At 53.8% G+C, this 21,170-nt stretch overlaps 1 protein-coding gene across 1 annotated transcript; it reads right to left on the bottom strand.

Annotated features, from left to right (window-relative positions):
- Window positions 1-6,119: 6,119 nt before the first annotated feature.
- Sh3bp4 (SH3 domain binding protein 4) lies at window positions 6,120-20,989 on the bottom strand. Its single transcript, XM_004637335.2, has 4 exons — window positions 20,762-20,989; window positions 13,283-15,642; window positions 8,603-8,791; window positions 6,120-7,896 (listed from the first exon to the last, which is right to left on the bottom strand). Exons 1-4 carry the CDS (start codon window positions 20,877-20,879, stop codon window positions 7,672-7,674), a joined length of 2,892 nt encoding a protein of 963 aa, XP_004637392.1. The 5' UTR covers window positions 20,880-20,989; the 3' UTR covers window positions 6,120-7,671.
- Window positions 20,990-21,170: the final 181 nt, after the last annotated feature.

Below are 21,170 nucleotides of genomic sequence, written 5' to 3'. Positions count from 1 at the left end.
AAGTTTTGAACAGGATCCACCTAGCAGTAGAGGGCATGCCATAAGAACAACTCTAAGCCATTAGTGCCTGATTGCCAAATCATCTGATTTGTTTCTTTTTTATTTGTTTAAAAACAATTTTATTGAGAAACAAATAACAATGAGACAGTTTCAAAACCAATTAGTAGGACAGTTTCAATAATTAATGCATTGCATATTGTTGTCTTCTTAGTGGTTATTCATAGTATGAGATGCAGACATGATATCCTGTCCAAACACTATTAGTACAAATCTTTCTTCTCATTGAAGTAAGAGAAACTATCCCATTTTGTATATACAGATACAAAATGGTATTTCATTTGTATCCCCTTTTTTGTTTAGTTTTGCCAGAGATGGGTATTCCATTGCTATTTAAATATTGTAGGTGTGTGAATTCATCAAAATATTCCGATATATTCCAGTAGTCCATAATAATCTGTAGGACTGAAAAGATTAGAAGTTGTTGACTTGAGCCTTTTACAGCTGAGCATATTAATATGGTTTTACTTTTTATACTCTATTTTTATACTTTTCTGCTAGCTGGTTAAGACCAAGATAAAGCAAGACCTATAAAACAAGCAATGTAACTTTTGTATCTATTTAGATTAAAAAAATAAACTCTTATGGGTTATTATCTGTGTGACAATGTTACAGATTTGCTTGTGTCTCATGAAACATACTTTACTTCCAGGACCAATATTCTACCCTCACTCCCAGGTTGAGGGCAAAATTCTCAAAGGGCAGAGATTAAAGAGACAGCTGTTATTTGATAAAGATTTAGTTACATGATGGTAGCTTGTGATATATTCACATAGGCCATTTAAAAATATTCCTATTCCTTCAACACCTTGATGCTTTATTTTCTGTTGCCTATTAAGAAAATAATTGGAGGAAAATTTCTAACCCCTGTGAATGCAACTCACTTAAAATATAGCACTACTGAAGCATTGTATGCAAAGATATTATGCAAATTAAAAAGGCAGCATAAATCCATGCATATTGCCAACAATAAACATGATAGAAACATGATATTATTCCAATTACTGTTGTTACACTGATATTATATGATTTAAATGAAGCAAATATTAGATAATTAGTGTTAAAAATAAAAATATTTATTAAATGTAGGCAAAAGCTAAGAAAATTCCTGTAAAATACTTACATTTATTTATTTATTTATTTATTTATTTATTTATTTATTTGGTGCAGGGTCTCTCTACGCAGCTTGGACTCATAATGGTCCTCCTGTCTCAGTCTCCCCAGTGCTAGGATTACAGACATGTGCCCCCATGACCAGTTTTGGGGCCGGCACTGCACATGCAGCACATATGTGGTACCAGTGATGGAACCCAGGTCCCTGTGCTTGCCAGGCAGGTGCTTAGACCACTGAGCTACCTCCCCAGCCCCCTTTGCCCCTTTTTAAGCACCTAAACTCAAACTTCTCTAGACTATGGAGTGGAGGAGGGCGTCGGTGAGGACACCTCACATTGCATGCACAACATAAATGTTTCTGCAGCATTCAGTGCTGTAAGTTTCGCTCTGAGCATGACTTTCATTGCATCCTGCAACTTTAATATATTGATTTAATATATTAAATTCAATTTAATTTATTGAATTTCAGTTCCACTCTAATATTTTCAAATTTGCTTTTGAAACTTCTTTTTTGACTTGGAGATTAACAGTGTGTCAGGTAATTTCCAAGCATTTGGGGGGTTTCCAGATAATTTCTGCACACCTGTCTTCTAGTATGTGTGGGAAACTGGGTTCAGGACTCCTGAGAATTCCAAAATTTGAGGGTACTCAGTCCCTTCCTCAATGGCACAGTATTTACATACAACAATGTATCCGTATCCCCTAGGATATTTCTTTCTTTTCTTTTCCTTTCTTTTCTATTCTTTTCTTTTTTTGTAGTACTGGGGATTGAACTCAGGACCCTGCACTTGCCAGGCAAGCACTTATTCTACTGAACTATCTCCCCAACCCTTCTCTAGGATATTTCAAATCCTCTTGATTATGTATGATACAAATAAATGCCCTGTGAGTAGTTGTTACCCTGTAGTGTGGAGAAGAAAGTCAACACAAGTCTGACGGGTCACAGCTGATTCTTCTTCCTGAATACTTTCAATTTGTGTTTAGTTGAGACCATGGCTTTAGAACCTCTGGCCCAGAGGGTCCCTGGCCTGGAACAGGGCCTAGCAAACAGGAAATGTTCCGCCAACACCTGTCGCTACTAAACGCCTCTCCTCCCACCCAGATCCTCCTGGGGCGATCCCTGCACCCTGCTGTCTCCTGCCACACCCCTGGCTCTCCTGTCCTCCCTCCTGCTCTACAGCTCACATGGCCCACTGTGGACAGCACAAGAGTCTACTGCAAACATCAGGCACCTGCTCCTGGGGGTGAACTTTCGAGGCCCAGGAGCTGCTCTCTTCTGTCCCTCGGGCCACATGTGAGTCCACAGTGGGCATCGGACATCCATGAATTTATGCACACTCTGCCCACCTGCCCCCAGCTTCCAGAGCATGTGCCGTACCCTCAGCCTTCTCCTGCTTCCCAAAATGAAGAACACATTGAAGATCAAAATACACATCTATGTCCAATAGCTGCCTATTTCTGTGTTCTACCTACCACCTATCAATCTGTATAGCATCTATTTATCTATCCATCTATCATCTCCATCGATTTATCTGTCATCTATTATCTGTCTAGCTATCTATTATCTCTCTACATGAGCACACGAGTTTTCAACAAAGTAAACCAATTGGAGTGGAAAATCAAGACAAATGGTTTTGCATGCTGAACAAGCCACAGGCACAACCAACCAACTCCTTTAGGTTTTCCTTCTCCATTGGGTAAGTATTAAAGCAGAGAAGCAAAGCTTTAAAAGTGCTGTCCTTGCTAGGATGGAGCGAGAAATACTAAAACCCCAGGAATAGCAAGCCTGAGTGAGCACTTTCCTTAGGAGGAGTGTCCCTCTGTGAAGAAAGCACACCTTTATTGTTATCAACATTAGCATTTCCTTCAGGAATGCACTCGAGGAACCTCCCTCAGGCTGATGACAGTCCTGTGGATTCTCGCATATTTTTAATATGTTAATATTTGTGCAGATATCTAAATGCTCATCAGAAAGTGTCTGCTGGATGTGAGATTCGCTGCAAGGTCTTTGAGCTATGTAATATACAAAGAGGCACGTTTGACTGTATCACAATTTTTAAATATCTGTGACTGGTTTTCTTTGCTCTCTCAGGTTTTATTTTATGCCTTCATGTAACTCAGGTATTTATAGCCCGCATCGGAGAGCTAAAGGGCTTCGCTGTGGCAAAAAAGACTTAAGTGAGCTCATGTCGATCTATTCTACATAAAGCCAAAACTGTATTGTTGCACAAAGCATAGATTAAGCTGAAAATGTTTCCCTGGTGCCAGAGAACGAATCATTACAAAATTGTGCTTTTTGATTGTGCCTGGAACGCACTTCTCCGGGCGCCATCTCCGTAATGTTCCTCTTTGCCCTCTTAAAATCTAAGCTAGTGTGTGTGTGTTCCTTAGTGCACATACTACACGGACGCTGACAGAACCCGCAAGTGTGACACAAGGGACGTGTGGTAACTCCAGACCTGTCAGATGCCTAAGATACCAAGCTTGTGTTCTCTAAAAATCAAAGAATGAATAGTAGGAACAACAGGGGGCAAAAGTAGGAAACATTTATTGACAGATAGAAAGCTCCTGTTGGAGAGTCGCCTCGCCCAGGGAGCACCCTCCACAGGGATACTCTGCTCAACCAGTGAGGATGCAAGTAGCGCTGCTTGGGTAACATGGATCCAGTGGGGCAGCAAGTCACAAGGGAGCAGACACGGAGAGATCAGAGGACTTCTCAGGTAGGTGAGGAGTCTGGGGTCCTGGTGGCCCCTGGGGTGACTGATGCCGGTGCAATCACTAACCTCACCCCTTGGGAAGGATGCAGGTCAGGTCCTTTAGTTATCTTGCAGCCCAGCTTCCAACTCATGCATCTCCAGCCACGGCTGGCCACAGAGCCACAGCTTTAGTGGGCTTTCCACCTTTGGTCTTGACTTCAAGGGCCCAGCCTGTGTGCCTATGATATTTCTACCTAACTTAGCTGTCTGTAATAGACACATTTCTACTTATTTTTCCATTGGTAGTTAACAAGGCATGAAGCCCATTCTGTCCACCCCAATACCCAATGCCATCTCAGGCTCTGGAAGGCATTTGTGTCACAAGGAGGATCAATTCCTTCACACGATTGGTTGCACCAGACCCTGGGGGCTCCAGAGATGCCTGTAGGCAAAGTTGCTGTCATCAGACCTCAGTGTGTGGCCTGTAGGTGACAGGCAGGGACTGCAGATGGAGAAGAGGAAGGAATCTTGAGTGCCATGGATGGGGAGGACAGAGATAGAAGCGGGCAGGAAGTGGGCGTTGGGACACTTGGCCATAAATGAACGAGTGGGGGGGGAGGTGAAGGGAAAAGCAGGGGTCTTACTTGGCCGCAGCACTGGGTGTGGTCGGCAGGCCCAGCAGTTGGAGTCTGGTGACAGCACGACAGGAGGTGAGGGGGAGCCAGCGAAGAGCCTGAGTAAGGTGACATGTGACAGTCACTTGCTGATAAGTGTCTCAGAGGGGGTGGGAGGAGGTGGGAATGGGAAGATTAGGACACAGTTCCTGACTGGGCACAACACTCTCAAGGAAGAACAAAGCAGGAATTTACCAGGCCTCAAATTAACTTTTTAGCCTGGAAACTAGAACACAATTATTTGTCAACTAAATATTTTCCCCTGAATATGCAGTCCTAAAACACATCCACAAGCACCATTATGTACAGTGTTATCAGTAAAATAAAAATTGCTATCAAGAAATGACAGTAGCCTTTGACTGAACTTCCTAGGATGAGGCAGGGAGTGGGGTACTTACATGTGGTCTGAAGCTGTGGGGACTGACGCTGCTACCTGCGCAGGCACAGGATCCTGGCTTTGCAATCCGGTTAAGAGGATGTCCACCAGTCAGGCCAAATCCCATGACTGATGCCCTTATAAGGACAGAGAGACCTGGACACCGGCAGGAGGCCACATAACCTGGGTTTCAGACTTCTGGCCTCTAGGACTTCGAGAGACTCTATTTCCAGTGTTCTAAGCCACCCCAGTGAAGGCCACCTGCGTTAAAATCCCTGCCCTCCCTCCTAGCTCTGTGAAGTTGAGGCCCCAGAAAGCCATGCTCTCAACTCCAAAATGAATGCCGAACTGACGCCAGCTTGTGTCCTGGTACTTAGAGCAAACCTGAGGCAAGCAGCTTGTAGCTTACAAAGGGAAAAGGCTGGGGTGGCTCAGCTTTGCAGGCTTCAGCTGATGATGGATGGGGCCTATGGCCATCCAGTCCTACGTGGCAGGACTGTGTGGCAAAGGAGACCCAAAGGAGAAAGGGACAGTGTTCCACAGCACCCTGCAAGATCTCACCACCAAGACCCAGCTTCCTCCCCTCGGGCCACCTATCGCAAAGGTTCTCAGCTCCCAGCAGCACCAACCCAAGACAGCAAAACTCACAGTCGGAGGTCAGTTTGTGGGGGCTCTCGTTCGGGCAGGGAGCATGCAAAGGGATCAGCCTGTCCTTGTCCCCGTGCCCTGTGTCAGCACTGCACACACACAGGTCCCAGGTCATACTGTCATTGGTCTAGTGGCTTCCTTCTTAGCCTCTGGACCTGAGATTAAGGACCTTTTCTCAAGTGCATTTTCCATGAGCCCCGTTCCCCAGCTGGGGCTGGTCTCCAGAAGTAGCTCCTGCACCCCAATTTCCTCTCCTAGCAGGTATATGCCCAGGCAGGGTCTCTGCTGCTGATGGCAATGAGCACCTTAAGGACAACATCCAGTGCACAGAGACCACCCATGGGTGAGGATCACTAGTTCGTGGCACATGAGCCCAAGAACAGGGTGACCCAGCTGCTGTCCTGTGACCTCGTCACTCGTGCTCCCAGAGTAGAGAGTCACACTCGCCACACTGGACGCCTGCTCCTGGGAAACAGCCACTTGTGTACGTGCAGAGGCTCCCACTAGGTTTCCTTTAAAGTCTGGGTATAGAAAACACACACTCACACACACTTGACAGGTTAAAATATCCCAATAAAATTTACTGCAACTTCTGTAGAATTCAATCTGTGTAACAAGACATGTTGCATAGGAAACTATTTTAAAGCCCCTGAGGAACGATATCCATGGTTTAAGGTGCAATAGGTTTCTTTTGTGAGGAAGAGGTGAGGAGGGTCTCTGGGCTGAAGAGAGGAGAGGGGAAGCGGGGTCTCGAGTGGCGCGGGACGTGTGACCGGTTCCTGCAGCATAAGGTGTGTAGGGCTTTGCTTTTCCTCAGTTGGCCTTCGGTGTCTGAATCAGCTCACAAAGGATTACACATGCACTGATCAGCCTATGTCATCCTCGGGCTGCAAAGGAGCAGTTGAAGGGCGCATGATTTGGGGATCCCCAAGGACCCACCACCCCTGCAGACAAACATGTGATCCTGCCCATTACTGGGGTCGCCTTGTTCTGATCTGCTGGCCACCAGTCCACCCTGGGGCTCCCTTTCTCGGATGCCACAGCAACTGGGCCACTGTGGACTCAACAGCAGATTCAAGCTGACAGCACGCCCCTGCGCAGGGTCTAAGGCAGCTGACTCATGGTGAAACACGGGCAGCACCTGCACTGGCAGAAGGGGCCCAGACAGCACAGACACCTCTCCTGCCTGCAGCAAGTGGTCTCCCTTGGGCACCTCATGTGGACTTGGTGGAGGGAGTGGAAGTCTGGGACACAGAGGGCCCCTTGAACGTGGCATAGGGCATCAGCCACACTGTCTGCATTGGCAAGAGAAGGGTGGGGTGCTTCCCTCCTGCCTTGGCATGGGTGCAGCTGCAGCCCTCCTGGCCCCAGCAGGCACCCAGCACCCTAGCGCTGCAGGGTGGCTCCCGTGCCCAACACAGGTGCGGCCCAGCTGCGTTCTCACCTAGCAGGGGACATGGGCTCACTGCATGGGTGCTGTTGCTGTGAATTTAGCTGCCCACAAACTCTCACCATAGCTTCCACGGTCTGTGGACGGCCAGGGAGACAGCAGGAGGCAAAGGGAGGAAGGTGAGAGGGCAGGGGAGGCCGGGGACCAGTGACTCTGCTGCGTGTGCTGTGCCCAATGACAGGAGGCAGCCTTCCCGCTGAATGTGGAAGTGCACAGCACTCTGAGAGTCAGAAACACCCCGTGGCCTTTAAATACCTATATACACAGTCACATAATTTAAAAAAGTCTTTAAACAACATAAAACTCAACAGCATCTGCCTACTAAGTTTGCTTTTTTAACCTTCACGGTCCATTATAAAATTAGGTATCATCTTTCACACGTTACCTCCATCTTTTTCTCTTTTTTTAAAAAAAGTGATCTTAAATTTAAATGTACATATCAACAAATAGAAAGCTATTGATTGGCAACAACCTGCAGTAAACTCCCTCGGGCTGGGCAGGCACAGTAACTGGGTCCCAGGTCCCGGGCCCCAAGGTGGCTGGGGTGCGTGGCACGTCCTGTCAGGGCTACTGTGCAGCCACCTGACCTCGGCAGGGGTGCTCAGGCTCAGCCAGCCCTGGGCTCAGATCCTGGGTGCAGCAGGACAGGCCACACACTCAGATCACGAAGTCGTCGTGGTCCACCGGGCTGAAGGCGGCCGCCCGCAGGACGTCCAGCGAGTTGACAAGGATGAGCGTGCCCGTGAGGTGCTTCCAGCGCTTGGTGATGGGGCTCTTCATCTTGTCCAGGCCGGCGTGCAGCTCCTGGATGACGTCACGGTAGCTGTCCCCCACCTGGTGGCTCCAGGTAAGTAAGAAGTCATAGGCAGGTTTCCACATGGCCTGGAGGTAGAGCCAAAAAAGAGAGGGAGCAGAGATCAGGTGGGGCGAGACGTGTGTTCCAGCGACATTGCTCATTCAACTACCAGGACACTTTCAGAGTGAGCAAGCTGGGCTTGGGGTGGGCCCCCATAGTCTTCACACCCTGGGAGGCTGAGGCAGGAGGGTGACATGTCCAAGCCCAGCTGGGGCAACTTGGGGAGACACTGTCTTGAAGTTTAAGAAGCGCTTGGGATGCAGCTCTGGGCATAACCCCAGGTCCACCAGGACAGTGGCAGGCGGCACACGGTGCACAGCCGCTCCCTGACCATCCCTGCCAGACTCGAGACGAGGCACCTGTCAAAGGTCACCCTCATTATTCTTGGTACTTGTGTTCCCCAGGTCTTGTGAGCCTGAGCTACCTTCCAGCAGGCACCCTTGTGACAAGGTGGGGGCTGCGCAGGGCTCCCCATGACAGCTTATCCCAAAGTCAGAGGACAGACCAGGGACTGTGTGTACAGGGTATGTATGTGTAGATGTGTGGGGTGTAGGGGGGCCCCAAGCAGTCACTGTTTGCACCTTATTCACTCTCCCCGGGAATTAGCAAGGGAAGGGAGGGCAGTTCCTCCGTCCAGCTCCGGCTGCGGGGGCCCAGCTGTGCTCCACGACCCCTACAGCACTGCATGCCTTCCACTACTGCCCCCTAGGCCTGGGGCTGTGGACCACTCACCTCACTGTCCACCACCCCGTTCCGGTCACGGTGGGGGGACTCATATGCGTCCATCTGCTGCTTGGAGACCTTGGCCAGCTTCTCAGCCAGCTCCCTCCAGCGCTGCGCCACTTCCACAGCTGTGGTCAGCAGCACGAAGTCCTGGATGAGCCTGACCACCAGGCCCTGGCAATCCATCTTCAGCAAGGCCTGAGGAGGAAGAGGCATGGCATGAGGAAGGTTGTCAAGGCGGGGGAGGGGGAGCGGAGGCCCTTCTGGAGTAACCAGCTAAGAGAGGCCGTGGGGGCCAGGGGCCACTCGTGCCTGCGCCTCCGGGAAGCAGCGCCAAGTCCACCATGCCTCATGGTGGAGCTGAGGGAAGATGTGTTTCCTACATGGGTGGCCTGCGAAGGTCCAGGGTGGCAGCAGCAGAGGTGGAGGCTGCCTGGTTGCCTGGGACCCCTGTCACTGGCCACACTAGCGGCAGGCACCACAGGACACCAAGTCTGGGCGAGTTACACTTTAGTCCCTTGAAGCTGAAGTTTGATATTCAAAAGACACCATTTTAAGAAAATCTGATGAGGAGATTGGTACTTCCAAAGAAGAGAAGTCCTGTCCTGTACTCGCTGGCATGCCTGGGGGAGGGGAGGTGGGGTGCCGGGCTCAGGGCCAGGTTTCCATTTTTTGGTGTGGTGTGGGTCCCGCTGTGTCCTAAGGCCACCTCTGTTCCACGAAGGAACACGGGGCAGCCACAGGCTTTGACATTGAATCACTGAGCTGCACCAACATGCATGGGTGCCCGTGTCCGCTGCCTGGCTCCGAAGGTGGCCTGGTTTTCCAGGCAATGAACACGTCAAAGTCACAAGCTTCTGACCCGCGTCACTCCTGGCAGAGGTGATCTAAGCTGCTGCCTCCCCAGGGGAGCTGGGCCTGGACACAAAGGCCCTGAGCACGCGGGCCGCTGTGGCCGCTGCTCGGGCAGGAGGGTTCCACTTGAAGTGGTCCAGCAGAGATCGCAGGGTCTGACTCAGAAATGAGGGCGTCGCCCACTGCACTCCCCTCCCACAGCTGGAAGCTGGCGCTGGCTCAGGTTGTCCCCAAGCTTCATACTTGATCAATGGGGGGCCGCGCATTTTCACAGGCTGAGTGCTGGGTGCTGGCCAGGGCTTGGTGGCAGCAGCAATGGGAAAGTTTCAGGCAGGTGTGGGCTCCGCACCTCCCCTGCAGCTACCATTCTGGTGCACACAGGTATGCACCGGGCACCAGGAAGCACCCAGTCAGTACGGCGCAGTCCTGGTTCCGAGTGGAACCTTTTGGGTGGAACCTCCTGCCCCACAAGAGAACTATGGCAAAGCAGGGCCACCAAGCTTCCTCTCTGCAGGGACAGACTGTGAATACGGTGGCCTACAGGTTGCGTGGTCCTGGGTGACTTCTCCACCCTGCAGACAACATAGCCTGAGAGCAACCAGGCACGACTGTGTCCCAGGAGGGCGCTCACTAGGAGGGGGGACCACAGACTGTGGTGCCACCGTGTAGACCCCAGGGGAGCACAGTGAGCCCTGCATCAGGTTCCACAGATGTTGGCTCACCCACAGGATGTCGGGGCCCCCTTGCAGACGCCCTCCTTGCTCGGGCTAAGAGCACAGCCTGGAGCTTCACCCACTGGGGGCCTCTGGCAGGGATCCTGTGCCTGTCCGAGGCACAGTCATCGGGTAACTGTGGGTACGAGAGCAGAGAACCCCCAGCCATCCCCTCTGGACCACTGTGTTCTCCCCTCTGCTTCCAGAGATCACCAGGCGCCTCCCCTGAGGACACGAGTACCATGAGAGGGGCCAGCAAGGCCTCTCCTCACAAGACTCCTTTGGGTATTAAACCAGGCACAAAAGCAGCCCAGGCAAGGACGGAAGTGGAGGACAGAAAAGCAGTGTGGCCAGGGGGCCACATCTCGTTCCAGCCTGGGACCCTGGCTTGCCCATTCTCCTGGAATTGGCCGAGTATTTCCTGCGGGCAGGGACAAAACACAGTTCACAGGAAGAGCAGGCCCAGGAGATACCCTGCAGAGTGACCCGGGCCCAGCTGGAGGTATCGAGGGCCACAGAAGAGGCCTCTTGGGAAGGGACACTGGGACTGATCTGACGGACACCAGGCCAGCAGTGAGGGGCAGGGAAGCAGATGAGGCCCAGTCCAGGGCTTGGGGGCAGCCCCTGCCATGGTTGGTACCTGACCCCAACCTTCCCCCTCCTCACTCACTAGGCAGGGACCCTGAAAGTGACACATCACTTGGCTGTAGAGTCGACTGTCCAGAGGCAACAGATACTGGAAATGGACACATGGCCTGGCCTGGGACAGCCAGCCTGGGTGGGTGGAGGGTAAAACCTGCCTGCTCTCCGCAGGTTCTCGGTGGGGAACCCAGGCTGCAGAACCAGTTTTGCTTCACTGCAGCAGACCCAACCCTGCCTCAGGGGCTGGCTCCAGCCAAGGGCAAGCTCTCTTCCTCCTCCACGGGGTAGAGGGGGCCAGAAAGGCTTGCAGGAGCCCAACCCTGGAACTCAGGAACCCAGGAAACCCCTTGGAGCGGGTGGGGAGCGGGAAAAGAGTTTATTTGAAAACAAACTGAAAAATAGCAAATACTGCCTCCCGCTCAGCTCGCTGGCTCCCTGCAGGCCCACAGCGGAAGTGCCTGGGCCATTCCCCTCACCTCTCAGCCAGCTCGGGAGCAGGAACAACGAACGCTGTTTGTGTTCCATGAAAACTCCTCATCCTCCATTGATGGAGACCGAGGACCTGCCAGGGCTGGGGGAGCCAGGGCTGGCCAGGAGCCTGGTGCAGTTTTGGTCAACCTTCCGGAGTCTGTCCCACTGGGTGGGGCTGTGCTCTGAACTGCACACAGTGACGACAGTGGGGATGGGGTCAGGCAAGGCTGCCTCTGCCCAGTTCCCAGCTCCAGGCCCACCTGGCCTCCTCCCCACTGAAGCTGCAATGGCAACCTCAGGGACCTTCTGACTGCCCTTTCTCTGCCACATCTAGTCCCATCACCCGCCCCAGGTGACCTGAGGTATGCAAGCTTCTGTGCTTTGTGCTTCCATGGCTACTACCGGAGCCCCCCCCCCCACCCTGTCCCACTCCCCACTACGGGGAACGTGGACTGCCTGCAGAGACCCTGCCACAGGGGTCTGTATGCCCGCCTCCCTGCTGGGTGTGGTGGCTCGTGGCGGGCGGGTGGCCAGCAGGGGCAGAGCGTGGGCCTCAGGTGCGGCCGGGCCTGGGCTCTCATGCAGGCAGTGTGACCAGAATGTATGACGAATGTGTAAATTACAGGCATGCACCACAGGGGCACGCTGCCCCAGTCCCCGCAGGGTGCCCAGCCTGCTGCACACACACTGCCCACGGCGCCTGCCATTTCCCGAGCAGCTCTGGGTCCCCCTCCACAATCTCTACGAGGTGTGATCACAAATGCAGCCACCACTGCCACTTGGCGCCACCCAGGGGAAGGGCAGCTCGCTACCACGTCGCGTCCTCATCCCCGATTCACCAGATCTGACACCCAGCAAACTCTGGCTCTTCCCCAGAGTCCAGATCACGGCAAGAGGTTGAGGCTCTCAACAGACTCAGGACATCAAGGCAGCCACGACAACACAGCCAAAGACACGCAGGAAGGAGGGCTCCAGAGCTGCTTCGGACGGCAGCAACAATGGCGGGCGAGCACGCTCACTGCATGGCAAGGGGAGCTCCGGGGAGGTGCACGGCCATGCGTCCTTTACCACGTGAGGTTTGTAAACGTAACACCCAGTGTATTCTTTTTTTTTTTTTGACACAACCGGGGATTGAACTCAGGCCATTGTGCTTGCCAGGGAAGCGCTTATTCCACTGAGCCATCTCCCTGGCCCACACAGTGTATTCTTGATCACACCTCATCCACATGGATGGGCTCACAGGGAGGTGCGGCTGAGGCCTGAGCAGGACTGTGGCGGCCAGGCTGCAGGTGGACAGCAGCCCCTTCTGTGACTGCTAAGAGTGATCAGGGCTCCTGGGTCGGGAGAGGGGCAAGACTCAATCGCAGGAATTCCCACAGGAGCCAGCAGGTCCCCATCAGACATACGGGTTGGGCCTGCTTCCACTTGGACAGAGGGCAGGGGCACTGTCTGCCCCTGATGCCTCCAGGGCGCTGCCGGTACCAGCTGCACAGTGGGTACAGGGCTATGAGGGCAGACCTTGGAGCTCAGGCTGCATGGGACAGAGGAAGAGCGTGGGCTCAGGATGGCCTCCAGGGGATGCTCACTGCCCACTTCTGTCTAGAGCCCCAGTCCTAGGGATGCTGCCCTGCTAGGTGTGCTGTCACCCAGACCCTGGGATGAGACTGCAGCCTTCACCGGAAAGGCAGAGGCTTCTGCCCCTCAGGCCAGGAATCTAATCCAGCAGAGATCTGTTTCCCAGAAAGCCAGGAGTGCTGGTCCTGCTGCCCCTAGGCGGTTGGGCCCCACCGAGCCCAAGGGCTCCCTGAGGCAGTAGGCAGCCAGACCTGAGCTGCATCTTCCTGGGGCCCCTGGGGGTCACACAACCGACCTCCCACCCTGGGAGTGCCTCCAGCCCGTCCAGCCAACCAACCTGATGCCAGGCCTTGTCGCAGACCCACCCCCATGGCCGAAGCCCCCGCCGCACCCTGTGGTGGGCATCCAACCTGCCGGGGCCTGCTGGACTCACCATCACTAGCTCTTTCTGGAAGGACTTGCGGTCCTTGCTGTCGGGATTGTTGCAGTCCTCCTTCAGCTTCTCCAGCACGGATGCCACCCGCTCGGGCTCGCTGTCCAGCTCGGCCCGGCAGAAGAAGGCGAGCGGCAGGCCGCCATAGCCCAGGGCGTCAGCGAAGGCGCGCCAGCTGCTCACATTCTCCATAAGCAGCGTGCGTACTGAGGCATAGATGTAGGTGAGGAACTTGCAGGGCCGCAGCATCTGCTCCAGCAGCACCGACGTGCTCAGCTCAGGCCCCGCGCACAGGCTGGGCCGTGCCCTGCCCACCACCAGCACATTCTTGGCATGCACCAGGCCCACCTTGCCCTGGCAGTAGCCGATGTACCACTCCTTGGTCCACAGCTGGCCGCGCAGCCGGACACGCTCCTCACTGAGCAGGGCCACCACGTCGCCCTTCTTGTACTCCAGCAGGTACTGGTTCTTGTTCTGCCGCACCACAGTCTTTAGCAGCTTGCCGAACTTGAGGCTGGAGACAGGGCGGTCCTGAAATGTGGGGTACTTGGTGGTGGCGGCGAAGGGGGACAGGATGATCTTGCCCACCTCATTCTTTTTAAGAAACCTCCTCTGGCCGGATGGCTTGATGGCACTTTTGGGGGGCGGCTGCGGTGTCTGCACACAGAACTGGGTCAGGATGGTCTCCTGGTCATCTTTGACCTGCACCCTCAGTGTGAAGTCAGACAGCTCGCCAGGGCTCTGCGAGGTGATAGGGAAGATCAGGCGGCTCACCTTGCCCAGCTTCAGTTGGAAGCCCCGTACCACCTTGGCCTGCTCACTGGCCCTGACCTCGTAGTTGGTCATGTTGGAGAACATACAGACTTTGAGGTCCTGGGGCCGGGCCAGGACGAACTGGTGCTTCCCCCACAGCTGCAGTGCCACAGGGGCCAGGCCAGGGGCCTGCCGGGTGACCTCGCTGACCAGCAGGGTCTTAGGGGCGCAGTCATGCCCGAAGATGGTCACCACAGTCTTGAAGGATGGGTGGATGTGTTTGGGGCCATAGAGGCCCACAGTGACCTTTTTATTGATGAAGTCCCACACAGTGGAGGGGTAGAGAATGCTGGGGCCGCAGGCGACGATGGCCAGGTACATGCAGGGCTCCAGGTTGTCCAGCTGCACCTGGACGGTGTCTCCGTAGCTGTAGCTGAGGGGGGTGGGCACATATGGCCCCTCCTTCGAGTCGCTCCTCAGGCACTGGAGACCCACGGTGCTTCTGCTGACAACGTCACCCTTCACCTCCGCAGACACCTTCATCTCCAGGATGAGGAATGTGTTCACCTCCAGGTTGCTGAGCTTGACCTCCAGCATGGGGCTGATGCTGCTGGACTTGTCGCTGTTGAGCTCCAGCGGGGGGTCCAGGAGTGCCTTCAAGGAGATCTGCTGCATTTCCCCGGGGGCAACGTGGCCCTCGGGCACGAGGATGCTGATGTTGGTGTCCGGCAGCTGTACGGCACCCCCAGAACTGTCCAGCTTGCACACGATGTTTGTCTCCACCGCCTGTGTCTGGCCCCAACCCGGGCTTTGGCCCAGCAGGTCTAAGTCGTGGCAAGACCGGGCCAGCTTCCGGTGGTTCAGCCACGCAGTTCGAAAATCCTCCCGGCTTTGAAATTGCTCGGGGGCAGGTGACTTCAGGCCTGTGAAAAAACTGGATGCAGCGGGAGTGTCTGACTTGGCTTGAAGGACGGAGAGTTCTGACAGGCTGTAGGAACGCTTGCTTCTGAAGAAAGGGTTGTCCCGCCTAACCGGCTGCTCTATGTGGAGTCCATTTGTGGCCGGGAGCTCTTCAAAGATGTTGCCGGTGCTGTTGGTGGTCGCTGAGCTGGACTCAGTGAATGAGGATGCGCCGGTATCGAAGAGCAGCAAGTCCACAGCGCTTTTGGGGCTCAGCTCATCTAGGCCGGCCACCACTGGCACGTTCCCATTCAGAAATGGGTTTGTCTGGACCCCGTTCCAGAAAGGGTTGTTACTGTAAGCTTTGCCGGATTCCTTCTGGTCGTCCGTCCACCCCCCGAGCAGATCCAGCTCCTTGGCGACCTCATCCGGGCTGTCCGGAAGGTTGTCAATCATGCCACTGTCGCTCAGGGTGGAGTTCCGGTAGTTCAAGGGCTGCACATAGGAGGAAGGGATGTAGCCCATCTCGGTGTTGTTGTGCGCGTACCACCACTCGCCGCCCGACGCATCCAGCACGTACAGGTGGTCACCCTTGGAGAACTTGAGGGTGGTAAAGTTGCTCGGGCGGTAGTCCTTGATGGCGATCACTTCCTTGGCGTTTCCAAATGGCGTGGGGCTGTCCACGAGCAGGGCAGTGGGGGAAGGCACTGCGAAAGGCACAGAGGGACAGGTGAGGCCACTCCTGGAACAAGTGCGCTAATCACCAGCGGCCACCGGCTGGGAAGGTGACCAGCCAAAGAAGGCCCGCCTCAGTGGAATTCCAGGCAAGCGTCGCCTGGCCAGCAGGCTGGACACTGCATAGCGCCACTGCCCTGTCACCTGCTCACTCGCCAAGTCGGTGGGGGGTCTGTCAACCTCCCACAGAAAGGCAAAGCAGACTAGGGGTCAGCGAACACATCTCTGTATTCAGAATATCTTTATTTCTATTAACTTATTTTTAAAATTCTAAGACAGGGTCTCATTATATCTCATTTTCTTTATGTAGCTGCTTCTTAGAATTGCGTTTTGAAAATCTTTTATTTATTTGGTACAGGGTCTCACTACACAGCTCAAACTCGCACTGACCCTCCTGTCTCGTCCTCCACAGCGCTGGAATTACAGGCGTGAGCCAACATGCCCAGTTTCAGTGGCCAGCTCAGTGCTCTGGGGCCTGTGTGGAATGCCGTACTGGGGATTGAACCCAGATCCTTGTGCTTGCCTAGGCAGGCTCTTATCTCCCAGCCCCCATAATTGTTCTTACATAGCACAGAGGCTGAGCACATGATTCTTAGAAAACACAGTGGCATTAGGAGTTAAGCCACGCCCTGGATGTAGCTGGGAACTGGAAATAAGAGGCCACAGATCCATCTCGGGGTGGCTGTGTGAGCGGATTCCTGACTCTCCTCCCATGGAGAATGCAGGGATGGGGACACGGCTCCTCACCAAAGTATTTCTGAGCTGAGTGATGGTGTGTGTGCTCAGTCTCTTTCCATTTGTTCCAATCGATCAAAACCACAGCAGGGAAAGGGACGGTCCTATGGCATCGAGTGGTTCAGGTCTGGGCAGGGATCCTGGGCCGTGGGTCATGCATTACGTTACAGTTTGCCCAGCCGAAAACACCACCACTTCAAAAATGAATTGACTTAACCTGTGCCTCTTGGCTTTAGGCTACGACCATCACGACCACTGCTGGCAGCAAGCCTTGTCTGCGGACATTTTGGCTTCCAGGACCACGTATGGAAAGGAAGGACACTTTTGTTTTTGATATAAATGAGCAGAGGAATGACTTTTTGGTTGAATGGAACCTTCATCTGCTCCAATGTGTGGTTAAGTAAACAGCTATTTTGTTCTGCCACACTGGCTGGCCTAAAAAATAAATAAATAAATAAATAATAATAATAATAATAATAATAATAATAATAATAAATCGACCATACCTGCCCGTTTCCTTCTTTCTTTGAAAGGGAACAACAAAAACTGAATCCTAAGTACTTGGCAGAGTCTTAGCAACAATAGGAAATTTCCACACCTTTCCATTCCTGAGGTGACAGCTGCACTGCTGAGCATGCACCCCACCCTCCTGGGGAGCCACCTGAGCCCTCTGCCTGAGGGCTTTAGCTCCTGGTTCTGGGGCCACAAGACCTGGGTCACAGTTGAGGTCCCTAGAGCCACAGTCCCTAGAGCTCTGTGGCCGCGGGAGCCTGCACTTCTTTGTGGAGAAGCACCTTTCACGGGCTGCAATGTGGTGGATTAGGGGTCCAGCGCACGGTACTCAGCTCATGGTAACAATCGGGAAAATGTACCCGGAAACCAACCCCCCCAGCTAATTTTCTCCTCATCTCTTACATAGGGGCAACAGGAACTATCGCCTCCAACTCTGAAGGTTTACTGGAGAAAAGAAAGATTACATAGAAAGAAAAAGGCACAACTTATTAATGTACAAAAGGGGGAGGTCTGGGTAGTCCAAGATTACTTAGAAATGTAAATGACGCTTTCTGTGGAGAAGCAGAAGGGGAATGCAGGACTTGCCTCTGGAGGGAAGTAGCGAACGACTCGTGGAGACGCCCAGTGGGCTTGAGGAGCACACCCTCACGGCTTGGGACTGTGTGTGGCTCTCAGAATGACACTGGTTTGTGCATGATTCTCTGCTGGGTGGATGTAGAGGACAGCGGCACGTGGCAAAGGCCTGCGTGTGTTGGCAGCCTGCCTCCCGCTGTGAGCTAGGTGGACATCCAGCTCTCATGGCGTGCGGGTGGAGGTGGGGAGGGAAGTCTTTCCTCAGTCTACCGCCCTCCAGCCTCCCCGAAGGCCACTGCGCCTGCCTGCCGGCCCAGACTTCTCCATTGCTATCAACCACCTCACTGGGTGTCTAGTGGGATTCAAGATACGGGACCCCAGATTCTGCTGCAGGATCCTGAGTCTTGGCACCTCCAGAGTCCCTGGGGCAGAGCACTCAGTCCTGGACACAGAGGACCCATTCAGGACACTTGGATCCTGCCACAGCTGGCAGGTCCACACCTCTCTCCCTCTCCGCACGCTTCAGTGAGCCTGGGTGGCAGCCCTCATCTCATCCTGGAATTCGGCTCTGCAGTCCCTCACAAAGTCTCCTGTGTCAGGTGAGACACCTGCTAAAGTGATGGCTGACCTGTCTTTGTTAAGTACAGAGGCCCAGCCTAGCTGGGTAGAAGAGAAAGATAGCTTTCCTCTGGTGCACCCCCTGGATTCTTCTGTTCACATGGGGAGGGCGGTGCCTTCCTTCTCCCCCATTAGCTCCTAAGCTCCAGGAGCCCATGTTGCTCGTGGCGTGCCCAGGAGGGTCATGCAGGCGTGTGGTGCGTGGAGAGGAGGGGCATGCTCAGTGCACAAAACGCAGAGGCCGGTGCCCCAGCTGGGCCTTCTGCAGAGATGAATCTATCATCTAGGGAAGGGGAGGGAACCAAAGTGGCAGTGAAAGAGGCCAGTGTGGGGCAGTTCCAGCACTGCCCTCTCAAGCTCCACTACTAGCGTTGCTGGAATCAACTGGCTAAAACAGATCAGCAGGAGTAAGGCACCGGACTAATGGATTTGCTAACTGCAGCTTCCCAGCGCATGCCTCCAGATCCAAGACCAAAGGCTTGCGGTGAACGATCCATCGCTGTGTTTGGGCTCGGTGGACACGGGCAGCTGTGTAGGAAGGGCCTGAATGCAAGGTGTGCGGGCCCCGGGGACTGTGGGAGAGGATGTCTGCCCCGGCTCCTCTGGGCCCTGGCTGCATGCACCCCTCTTTACCCCTGCATGGGGTGGAGCCTCTGAACTAAGGCCTGGACTTCTGCACAGAAGGGCTTGGAGACTCAGGGCTGGCCGTGGGAAAGGAGGCTCTGGTCTTCCCACCCTACTGTGGGAAGCAGAATTCTAGTTGCTGTGAGGTGAGGGGTGAGTGATGGGAGGGACAGGAAAGGGCCAGAAGGGGTTTCTTTTGGGGTGTCACTTTCTGAACCTCACGAAGAGTTTGGGGGAGAAGTGGGGACAGGGACCCAGGCCAAGTGAGGTGTGTGGATGCAACGCAGGCCCTTTGCTCTCATTTCTATGGCTGGTCTTAGCCTAACTGCTTTGTTTCTTTGACACATCTACTGGAAATAGAGATTAAAAACCAAATGAAAATTAAATAAACTTGTCAGCCATTAAAATCATGTTAGAACACTCCAAAGTTATATCCCTATTATGCTCCTCCAGAGTAATTAATTCCTTTATAGTATTATCTTCAAATTTTAAAAACCTAAAGCAATTAAGCGTGCTTTGTACACAGCCGAAAATGTATCAATGCAAATCACCATTGCAGATTCACCAGACCAAAGAACAACAATGGTTTCCTTGGAATTCTAAGTGGTCTCCTTGGAAGAGGCGTGGTCTTGCACATCATCGCTCAAGGACAGGCCCCTCAAGGAAAAGAGCCCTCTTCCCCTCAGGGGTGGCCTGTGATGTGACCACACCTCAGCCACCTTGATTTTAATACAAAAACTCCCTGCATTAAGTACAAGTGAAGTGCACTGAATAATTTTTACCCCTCAGCCTGAGTTTCATGCAGGCAAAGCATTCCCAGGGCAGAAGACTTCAGAGCAGGTGCTGTGGCTAGGAGTCCTCCTCCCCTTGAAGTCTGTCGCAGGAGGATGTCACAGGCCACAGACTTCTGACGCTGTGAGCCGGGATGCTGCCTGGGTCCCTCACTGGACCTGGCATCGGGGTCCAAAGGTAGGAACAGGCTGAGACCCCTTGGCTCTGGGGACCTCAGGTTCTCAGACACGCCCTCGATCAGTGCCCTGGTGTCCTCTGGTTATTACGATTACTTTGTAAAATCCAGCTCCAAGCTCCTCACTTGAGGACCCTGACCCAAACCACACAATTCATGTTCACCGCCTCTGACTCGTTGGGTAAAGAAAAGGTTGCCCCGCTAACAGATCACCATAGAGAAATAGTTGGGGCATTTATAGCAAGCCACAACCTTTGTTGCTATCTTAGAAAACCCGTGGTTCTCTCACTGCTCTCCTGAAGAACACTGAAAGCAAAGTGATGTGCAGCCAGGAACAGGAAGGGAAGGTGCCAGGGACATGGGGAAGGGGCAGCTAATCAATGCGAAAGGTGCAGACCGCCAGAGGGCCACGCGCTGATTTGGGGACTTAAGTTTTGTTCTAGAAGCATTTATTCCATACTGAGTTCATGACACCAGCGAAGGACAAAAGGCAAAGTCTGCTGCTGAGCTGTGTCCTCACGCCCTATTTCTGAGGTTTCTCCCTCGCACCAAGCTCCCTCCCCATAGCATCTAGCTGCTGGGGCTACAGATGGGAGCTGTCAGGAGGCGGGGCCTGTGAATGGGGCGTGGCCAGGGGCGGGGCCTAGCAGGCTCCTCCCACGGCTCCCTCTGCTTCCTGCCTCTGGGCCTTACCAGCCTGCCGTGGAGGCAGCCCACTGTGGACTGAAACCCCTATAGCCCATGAGCCGAAATAAACCTCTCCTCCTATAAATCATGTGTCCAGTATCGTGTTCCACTCACTGGGAAGGAAGGTGACTATGGCGCTGTCCCCAGGACCCTTCAAGAGAAAATACAGATTCTTCACGGGGTTGGTTTCCTTACTGAGGGGAACATTCAAACCCAGACATCCAAAAATAAGCCAGAGGGCCATAGTTCCAGGGCTGAGCTTACCACACGGGAGGCTGAGGGAGCCCAAGTGTCATGCTCTGAACGTGAAGCCAGTGTACTGCGAAGCACGGACGCCACGCACTCCCAGCCCCACTCAGCCAGGTGCCACTCACCTTTGACATCATTAAAGCTCGTCTCTGAAAACCCCTCACTCAGGTCGATCAGGGTCCCCTCCGACTTGCACCGGGGGAGGCCACTGGAGTTGGCCGCCCGGATCCGCTGGGCCGCCATCCTGCACGGCTGCCTGCCCTCCCGGGCGCTAGGGTCTCATGCCGCCTCCGCCTCACTCCACACTGGCTGCAGCTTCCTGCACGGCAGCGGCACCTTGGCACTGTGCTCCCTCCTGAAACGAGAAAGGGGCAGGAGGACCTTCCCTGAGCACAGCTTGCAGAGTGCTTTAGAGGAGGGGGGCACCTCTGCACCAGGCGTTCCTCGGCTCCTGGCGAGGAGCAGAGTGCGGTCACTGGCTGTGCTGCGCTGGCTCCTGGGCTGCCTCCCAGCCTGGCCTGCTGCACACACCAC

Source organism: Octodon degus, unplaced genomic scaffold (assembly GCF_000260255.1).
Source record: "Octodon degus isolate 3935 unplaced genomic scaffold, OctDeg1.0 scaffold00089, whole genome shotgun sequence".
Classification (NCBI taxonomy): Eukaryota; Metazoa; Chordata; class Mammalia; order Rodentia; family Octodontidae; genus Octodon; species Octodon degus.
The sequence above is the reverse complement of the archived record's forward strand: the minus strand, read 5'-3'. Positions and strand labels throughout refer to the sequence as shown.